This window comes from Polypterus senegalus, chromosome 17 (genome assembly GCF_016835505.1).
Source record: "Polypterus senegalus isolate Bchr_013 chromosome 17, ASM1683550v1, whole genome shotgun sequence".
Taxonomy (NCBI): Eukaryota; Metazoa; Chordata; class Cladistia; order Polypteriformes; family Polypteridae; genus Polypterus; species Polypterus senegalus.
This window is the reverse complement of record NC_053170.1, coordinates 99462194-99472061: the sequence shown is the minus strand read 5'-3', so window position 1 is coordinate 99472061 and position 9868 is coordinate 99462194. Positions and strand designations below refer to the sequence as shown.

The 9868-nt window shown below is 41.4% G+C and overlaps 1 protein-coding gene across 1 annotated transcript; it reads left to right on the top strand.

Moving 5' to 3' along the window:
• pts (6-pyruvoyltetrahydropterin synthase) lies at positions 1–9221 on the top strand. Its single transcript, XM_039739678.1, has 6 exons — positions 1–183; positions 1867–1946; positions 2621–2643; positions 5168–5224; positions 6826–6896; positions 7590–9221. Exons 1-6 carry the CDS (start codon positions 98–100, stop codon positions 7711–7713), a joined length of 441 nt encoding a protein of 146 aa, XP_039595612.1. The 5' UTR covers positions 1–97; the 3' UTR covers positions 7714–9221.
• The last annotated feature ends 647 nt before the right edge of the window (positions 9222–9868 follow it).

Sequence of the window (9868 nt, the reverse complement as noted above, 5' to 3'; positions counted from 1 at the left end):
CCTAGTACGGAACTGTGCGCATGCGCGCGCGGATTGGGTACCGAATGTACACAAACTGGAACGCGCGCGCTGCCTCAAACATCAAGAGGCCGAATAAATGCAGGGGACAGGCGTGAAAGCGGACCGCCGGCTCGGCTACATCAGTCGTTCGGAGACCTTCAGCGCAAGCCACCGCCTGCACAGGTAAGCGAGCGCAGGCTGCGTAGAGTTCACGATTTCGTGGGTAAGAAGCGGCGGTTAATTGGACGGAGGGTAAGCGTGACACGCGTCAACTTCAGACAAAACTTTGAAATTTTGAAGACGCGGAGTAAAAAACTGAAAGTATTATAATAGTTACATAATATTATTCATCTGTAAACAACAAGAAGCGATATACTTAATTTAATTTGCAGGTGTCGCTTCACATTCGGTAGAAAAGTAAGCATCCGAGTTGCCGCTTCAGACAGGCTGTGCTGGTGGATTATGGGAATTGTATTTTATATCTTTAAGGACGCGTCACTGTGTTCCGCGTAGAGGGAATGGACTTGCGCCCGGTGCACGCTCTTCCCAATAATTCTTTCAACGGTCACTCCAGCATGACTCACTTTTAAGAGATGTAAGTGTTGAGTTAACCGGTGATTGTAAACCGAGTAAGCCTTGTGTCTGTCATACTGGCTGGCATTCCATCGAGGGCTCATTCCTGCCTCGTGTCTTGTAGTTTGGAAAAGGGTCTTCACATCCTAGTAATGAAATATGTGGCTTCTGAAAATGATTCTGCACCATCATTGTCGTTAGTACTGAAATAAAGTCTGTCATAATTGTTCAGTGCTTTGCTCTTTTTATTGAGAAGTGGATGTGACAATTGGAAGAAGGTATGAGGAGTATTGTGCTATGGAAGAACTAAGGTGAGTAAGGTAAGTAAGGCCAGCAATGACGTGTGGATGGGCAGTAAGACGAGCACCGCAGGGAGAGTTAGAAGTGGCAGAAATGAGAATTTTGAGATGGATATGGAGTTATAAGAAATAATACAATCAGAGGTGTAACAAAAGTGGGAGAGAGAACTGAGAAAGAACAAGAGTGTAGGTTGAAGTGCTATGGATTTGTGATGAGGAGACACAATAAATATGGGGGCAGAAGAGTGATGGGATAGAGAAAGCCAAAGAGGCCAAAATGGAGGAGGATGGATAAATGAAAAGGGTCTGACTGGGGAGGGGGTTGGTCAGGCACATTGACCCCCATGAGAAGAAATGAAGAGGAAGTGGAAACTTTGAGAAATGAAGAGAGGCACAAGCAAAATTTATATCTTATCTTGTAATATATTCCGACCAGCTTAGGCTCGTGAGGAGCTGAAGCTCTTATAGGCAGCATTGACTGCCTTAGACAGCATGCTAATGCATTTGAGGGGACCACTCGCACCCACATGGGCACATTTTAGAGTCACCAGTTATCCTAACCTGATTTTTTTTTTTTTTTGGCTATATGGAAGGAACACAGGAGCTATTCAAGAAAAACCTTCTGGACCGACAGAGTTTGATTGTGCAGATTCCATGTAGGATCCGTGGGGCTCCAGCTTGAACCATTGCCTTTTATGACTTTAGTTAAAGTTATATTTGTAACTGTTTTTCGAAGGAGGATTCTTAAAGTAAAAAGGACATTGTTTGTGCTATACGGCACCAGCTGATTCCTGCTGCCAGGCTCAACAATTCTAATTTTTGAAGTCTTTGAAAGTAGTCTGTTTGCTGTTTAACATTAGGCAATACAAAAGTAAATGATAAAGGGGGAAAAAAAAACCCAAAAAAATGAAAATGAGATTTGCTTATATGTGAGAAAATATTCTTGTCTTACCCGGTATTGTTCTAAAACATCTTTTATTGTCTCTTTTTCTAGTAAATCTTTAAGTGATGAAGAGAATGAACGGATATTTGGGAAGTGCAATAATCCTAATGGGCATGGCCACAACTATAAAGGTGAGCGATCTGATGACTTCGCTTTTCGGCAAATCGATGGCTCAAGTTTGAACCAGTGTGAGCGAGTTAGGATGTGCGTCCATGAAAATGCTGGTCTCTCGTCCAGAGATGTGACTGATGTTTTAAAGATGGACCCCTTAAAAAGTCAGTTTACTTAATAGATGGATTTATACATAGTACTAGATGGAGTATGTTAACCGGTAAATTTTCAGATAACTGTTTTAGCATTGCATTCTACTTAATCTTCTTCTTTCGGTTGCTCCCGTTAGAGGTTGCCACAGCAGATCATCTTGTTCCATATCTTTCTGTCCTCGTCATCTTGCTGTGTCATGCCCATCACCTGCGTGTCCTTGCTCACCACATCCATAAACCTCCTCTTAGGCCTTCCTCTTTCCTGGCAGCTCTATCCTTAACATCCTTTTCCCAATATACCCAGTGAATTTCCCCTTGGGATTAATAAAGTATCTATCTATCTATCTATCCTCTGCACTTGTCCAAACCAATGCAATCTCGCCTGTCTGACATTGCATTCTACTTTATCTGATTCATTTTAATTTTTTTAAGAAATTTCCTTATGTACTGCATATTCATGACTCTCAATGCAATTCAGAGTTTTATTTGTTACGCTTGGATGTATTAAATAATGTTCTTCTATCTCTCCTTTTCTGTTTTAGTGGAGGTTACAGTCCGTGGTGAGGTAAACATTTCTTTTTCTACTTTCACCTCATTGTCTTTTATCAGTTTGTTCTGTGATAAATAGCTGAACAGAGAAAACCAAACCAAATCAACAAATATCCTTTATATTCTGGATGACTCTGTGTAGCAGGCCAGCTAGGGGAGTGTGTATAATCCTTCCAGCATGTCATGGGTCTGCCTCAAGCTCTCCAAAAGTCTGTGCCTGGTATGCCTTATTTGAAAAGCTCACAGGAGTCATTCTCGGCAGATGCCAGTCTAAAACGACACTGGGTGTAATTTGGGCACCTCAGAAGAGTTTTTAGGCTCTTCCCTGTGTCATCCAACAGCTTTGTAGGGGAACCCATCCCACTGCAGCTTTTCTTTCATTTATATTTAGGTGAGGAAGGAAACATTGATTGATTGGTAAACACAGGCTTTTGGACCAATTTCACCACTGCTGTCTGATTCTGTACCGTACTGTGTTGTTTTTTTTTTTCTTCAACCCCAACTCGTGAGTAAAACCCTAAGATACTTAGCGTGCTCCCTTTCACCTGCAGAGAGGAAATCAGTCTTTCCTGAGAGTGTGCCATGGTGTGAGATTTGCAGGTGTTGCTTCTCATTCGGGGACAGAGTGGTGGCTCTGAGGCTAAGGATCTGTGTGGTTCGAATCCCATGAACGTCAGAAGAGACTCTACTCTGTTGGGCACCTGAGCAAGGCCCTTAACCTGCAATTGCATCGTCCTGGGTATGACGTTAATCTGCATCCAGCCCTGCCAGCAGGTCCTCCAACGTGCAGGGAAAACCTGGGGGTTGGTGCCACTGTTTTAAAAAAAAAACAAAACAGTGTTCAGTGTGGTGCTGAGGTGTCACCCGCTGCACTTGGATCTCAGTCCAGGTGGTTCACCGTGTGGTGAGTGCGGCAACGCGCTGTATTCAGCGTATACTCTCCAACCCCTCTCTCTCTCTTCTCATTCAGTTGAAAATAATACTCATTTTCTTCTTAAAAAGGGTGACACGGCAGATCCAAGCAACTATAGGCCAGTCAGCTTAACATGCATCACAGGAAAATTAATGGAAGGAATTATTAAGGATAAGATTGAGCAAGACATGACAAGGACAGAAGTTATTCAGAACAGTCAGCATGGGTTCAGAAGAAGGAGGTCGTGTTTTACTAACATGCTGGATTTCTATCAGGAGGCAACAAAAGCATATGATCAAAGTGGAGCTTATGAGATTATTTATCTGGACTTTCAGAAAGCATTTGATAAGGTGCCACATGAGAGGTTGGGCATCAAGTTAAAAGAAGTGGGAGTTCAGGGTGATGTTTTTAGATGGGTGCAGAATTGGCCCAGACACAGGAAGCAGAGGGTGATGGTGCGAGGAACCTCATCAGAACTGGCCGGTGTTAAGAGTGGTGACCAGCAGGGGGCAGTGCTAGGGCCGCTGCTATTTTTAATATATATAAATGATTTAGATAGGAATATAAGTAACAAGCTAGTTAAGTTTGCCGATGATACCGATAGGTGGATTAGCAGATAATTTGGAATCCATTATATCATTACAGAAGGACTTGGATAGCATACAGGCTTGGGCAGATTTGTGGCAGATGAAATTTAATGTCAGTAAATGTAAAGAATTACACATAGAAAGTAAAAATATTAGGTTTGAATACACAATGGGCGGTCGGAAAATCGAGAGTCCACCTTATGAGAAAGATTTAGGAGTCATAGTGGACTCTACACTGTCAACTTCCCAACAGTGTTCAGAAGCCATTAAGAAGGCAAACAGAATGTCAGGTTATATAGCGCCTTGACGTGTGGAGTACAAGTCACAGGAGGTTCTGCTCAACCTTTATAATGCACTGGTGAGGCCTCATCTGGAGTCCTGTGTGCAGTTTTGGTCTCCAGGCTACAAAAAGGACATAGCAGCAGTAGAAAAGGTCCAGAGAAGAGCGACGAGGCTGATTCCAGGTCTACAGGGGTTGAATTATGAGGAAAGATTAAAAGAGCTGAGCCTTTACAGTTTAAGCAAAAGAAGATTAAGAGGTGACATGATTGAAGTGCTTAAAATTCTGAATGGAATTAGTACAGTGGATCAAGACTTGTATTTTAAAATGAGTTCATCAAGAACACGGGGACACAGTTGGAAACTTGTTAAGGGTAAATTTCACACAAATATTTTTAAAGTTTTTCTTTACACAAAGAACGATAGACACTTGTAATAAGCTACCAAGTAGTGTGGTGGACAGTAAGATGTGAGGGACTTTCAAAACTCGACTTGATGTTTTCTTGGAGGAAACAAGTGGATAGGACTGGCGAGCTTTGTTGGGCTGAATGGCCTGTTCTCGTCTAGATTGTTCTAATGTTCATGTCTGCCCAACATCACAGTACGATAAGGGCAAAAGGAACACATTATTTGAAAATTGGGTCTCTTTGAAATCACGTGTTTATTTATTTTTCCATGGTCATGATATACAGTACATGACACCTTTGTATGTATGTATGCATATGTACTGTATATATTTTACTTTTTTAATTTCCTTTCAGATTGATCCAGTAACTGGAATGATAATGAACATAACAGATCTCAAGAAGTGCATTGAGGTAAACTGCTTTAATTGAGTTCTGAACAATAATGTATTCAGTAGCACTAAGAGAACACGGCAGCAGAACCGAAAAAAAATCGATCCTTACAGATACTTTCGGCCAGTGTAAAATGACGCCTCTTTACTTAAGTGGAGTCTCTCAATCACTTTATTGCATGTTTCAGGTTAGCGAAGTGTAAGAATGCAGCAGTCCTCTTTATAAATGAACACCTTTCCGTTTTTTTTTTTCTCGTGTAATGGTACACTCCCATTAAGTGTCTTGTTGCTGTGTTTTTGGTTTTTTTTTTTGTGTTAAATATTACATCTGAGTGAGAAAAATCTAAGTTCATATTCACATTAATGAAAACCTGGAAAGTTTGAGCCGTACTTGACGAAAAAAAAAAAAAAGGAGCCAACAGTGCATGGCAGGGTAATAAGTACTAATATTATCACCTCACAGAGCTTGGGGGGGCATATCCAGTTCTAGGGTTTAGAGCTTGTAATGCGGAGTTTTCTAGTTCCTCTTAGTTCATAAGCATTTTACTTTCCCTCATCTGTCCAAAAACATATATTGACTTCAGTTGTGTGTTATGTTTTTTGTGTTTGTGTTTTATGTGCACCCTGCAATGGTCAGGTACATTTCTGGGGTGCTAATGCTTATGGGGTCATTTGTAGTAAATTATGTCATAGTATGAGAGCCAAAGCTCATTCTAGTAATTAATGTGTCACCATGATTTTACTCAAGTCAGCGTTAAAAAGATGTTTTCCACAATATCTGGTGCACAATGGCCACTGGGAAGGTCTACAGGATGACATTACTTACTGTCTTTGTTCACTCCTATTGTAAGGAATTAAGCTGATGTTTTAAACAAAATGGATAACAGCCTGTGTTACATTATATGACGTGTGTGTAGGTATATATATATTTATATTATGACGGTCGAAACGCCCATTGGGGGAGAGGACATGTCAACAGCAGTACCTCCCCTGGGACACGTCCCCCCCCGGGTTGCATCAGGGCTTGGAGGTTAGAAGCTCAACTCTGCTGCGGCCAATAGCCGCTGACCAGAGGCTCCTGGACAGCTTCGGACCCTTGGCATGCAGCATTTCCGCCACACCCGGAAGTGCTGCCGGAAGTTGATCGGGGAGTACCTGGAGCTCTTCCGGGTGCAGTATAAAAGAGGCCGCCTCACTCCTGTCGGGAGGCAGAGGACAGAGCCTGCAGGAGAGGAGTGGGGGCAGCAGGAAAAGACAAAAGAAAAGCAGGGTGAAGGACTCGGCTTTGTTGGGGATTTGGGCACCATGTGTGCTGTGCAGGAAAAATTAATAATAAACGTGTGTGTTCTTGGACTTGTGTGCCTGTCTGGGTCAGGCTGATCTTCATACATACATACATACATATATACTGTATATAAAATGTGTGTGTGCAGGGATTATAGACTAATGTCTATAAAAAACTACAAATCTTGTAGGTTTAAATCCTATCCAAGCCTTAGTGTGCTGTGGAAAATATCGACTTAAAAATGGGTGTTGCTGCAAATTCTACTGTAGGGATTGTACCAAGCCTACCTTTGAACTTGCTGATTTACTGTTATTTTTTTGTTTTTATTTTTTTGTAAGATGGCTGTAATGAAACCACTAGATCATAAAAACCTTGATAAGGATGTCCCGTATTTTGCAAATGTTGTAAGGTATGTGCACTTTTTGTACTTTAAAAGTAAGTTTAGCAAATTAGGGATTAAACAAAATGGAAGCCAGAAACCATCTTTGAACAGAAACCATGCTACCTGAGATAATAAAACTGTGATACAAGCGTATACAATGCTTTATGAGTTCACCAGTGCTGTATAATGGGAAAGGATGTGAAAAATGTAGCATTGCCTATTCCTCTCGTTAGTTATCCAGTTGTATGCTCAAAGCATGAAAAACACCTGCTTTTTTTTTTTCTAAACTATTGTTAAGTAGTTACTTCTGGAACACTCCTCACGAAACGTGAACTAAAGCCTCATGGGACTGACTTTGAACTGAAGATCTCCCTGCCTCTCCCTCTCATTCGTTTGTGGAGAGTCCTGTCCTCACTTTAATAAAAAGTGTTCCCGTTGGGCTTTTAGTTTACTATTTGGGATGTGTGCAGACTGTGCTGGAAGTAACTGTTTGACAATATTTTAGTAAAAAAACGCTTGTGTTTGGCAGTTTGCGAGTATAGAACTGGATATCTCACCTCCCAGTGTTCCACTCCATCTGAACTTGTGTGGTGCTGAGGTGTCAACCTGTTGCATGGCTACACTCGGGTCCTAATCTGGATCCTGAGTTGGTTTGTCGTGTGGTGAGTGCGGTATTCATTTTTTTCTGACTGTAATGAATTTATTTTGCTTTTTTAACAGCACAGCTGAAAATATAGCCGTGTTCATCTGGGATAGCTTACAGAAGTTGATGGAACCAAATCTGCTGTATGAAGTGAAGGTCTTTGAAACTGATAAAAACATTGCCTTTTACAGAGGAGAGTGAGGCAACATGGTAAACATAACTTGTACGCTCACGCAATTCCTGTCATGTCAACTGTAGATGTAGGCATGGAGCTGAAATTGGCCTTTTTTTAAACCTCCTCATTCTTTATTTTCTCAGGATCTGTTCTTTCTTGAATGGGATATTGGGTAGCGTTTATTCTGAACAAATAAAATAATAAAATGTTGACAGAGAAATAAGACACTAAACCAAGCCAAAGCTAGATGGTAAATGTTTAGTAGATGCTCAATTGTTTGTCAGATTAAGACCCTGAAACCACTGCATTTGTCTAATTGGTATTTGCATTCTCTTTAGGCTTATATACTATAAGTGAATGGGTGTTTTAAATATATTAATCATTTTTTTCCTTTAAAAACTACAATATGTGTATTGTTGCAAAGAATGTTTTGGCTTGGAGTTGATGGCCAGTTTTAAGATGGCAGTTACAGAGCTCTGTGATCATACACACATTCAGCAAGTCTCACGGGTTTCTCCAAAGTGAAACGGGGCAATGGTAAAAAATCTATTTAATTTAAAAATAAAATGGCAAGAAAAAGCAAATTGGCTGCATAAGTGACAGCTCACCTTAATGAAATAAACCAGTCAGTTGCGGAGCAGTGGTTGAGATTTTTTAACTTCAAGAGACGCGTGTGCAATGTGCTGGAATTCTGACTTGTGTGTTTCTGTCACATCGGTGGGCTATTTAAAAAGTAAACAGTGATTACAGATCAAATCGTTAATTCAACAACTTGCATGAACAGACGTTCAAGTGTACTTTGAAACACGGTGTGTAAGTAATAGCCTATAGGGGATAAGGTGGAAATTGCAGATGAAAAATGCTGCTCTGTCATGAATATAATCAAAACACCATCCAACGCACAATTGGTACAACCAGCGATAATCGCATGCTAGTGGGGAAGTTGTTTGTGACCAAGTGAGAGAACTGGGGGGTGAACAGTACAAGACCACCCGGGGTCCGACAACCCATCCAAAGCAGCAGGTGTTTTCATTCTGCCACTCACTTTCTGTTCAGCCTTTTCTTTGTGTGTCCTGACCAATACACCTCTGTATGTATTTTGACCTCCTTGGTGTCATTTGAGTGCAGGGGGAAATTCAGAAGGGTCCATTCCTTCCCATTTTAAATTAATGGAACCAGTTATAACCGAACTGGAATTGACATGATGGCGCTGTGACTAGCACTGCCATCTGGGTTTGAATTCTGCAGCTGGTTTGTACCTGCATTAGTGTTTGTGTCTCCTCCTTGTGGCTGTGTGAGGTGATTCCAAATTTGTCTTGTGTGTGTCTGTGAGTGAGTTGGCCCTGACACCTCATTTAGGGCTGATTCCTGCCTCTGCTCCATGACTCCTAATTTTAAGCGGTGATATTAAAAAAAGGTATTGTTTGCTAAAGTGGCATTGGTATGATTAGTGGACCATGTGGTTGAATTTTAAATGGCTGTATAAAGGTTTACCTACAGTATATTTATTGATTAAAAAAAAAGTATTTCCAAATTATGAGCAATTCTCTTCATTTTGGTACTTCCGTATTTAAAAAGTGTCGGGTGATTTAGGTTTGGCATTATTTATGCTCAGTTTTTCTGAAAGCTTTTGCAGACAGGAAAAAAATAATTATACGTATTTAAAAAAATAAATGTGTGGGATGAGACACCAAAAAAAAATGACCGTTTAGCACGTAGTTAGCCGTATGATGCAAGTGGCTCTGGATTTGCACGGCAGCACCTGAAGTGTATTTACATACTGTAAGTCGGTCAGTCATTGTCTAACCCGCTTAGTCCTGGACAGGGTCATGGGGGGTGGCAGAGCCTATCCCAGCTAGCACAGGGCACAAGGCCATCGCAGGGTTTACACAAGTTATACACCAGTGTATTAACGTGAAGAGTAAGAAGCGCGGTGTAGGAGGTTCAATTGGTGTGACACCATTTCTGCCGCTTAACCATCAGCAATGTGAGTGCCGATTTCCAAGACCGATACATTTGTCCCTTCATCCAAGTGGTGGAGAGGTGCATCGCTCGGTGTGAGGTACCACCATGAACTCTGTCATGGCCGGGTGCTCTCGTATTCCTCCCACATCCCTTAAGATGTGACCGTTAGGTGGTCTGGTGCCTTGTTGTTAGGGTGCCGTCTAGCACTGGGTAGCT

Excerpts from the sequence above, each read along its gene's own strand:
- pts (XM_039739678.1), top strand. The coding sequence starts at position 98 with ATGCAGGGGACAGGCGTGAAAGCGGACCGCCGGCTCGGCTACATCAGT. Across the intron at positions 5,225-6,825 it reads ATCTCAAGAAGTGCATTGAG|ATGGCTGTAATGAAACCACT; the intron begins GTAAACTGCTTT and ends TTTTTTTGTAAG. Across the intron at positions 6,897-7,589 it reads TATTTTGCAAATGTTGTAAG|CACAGCTGAAAATATAGCCG; the intron begins GTATGTGCACTT and ends CTTTTTTAACAG.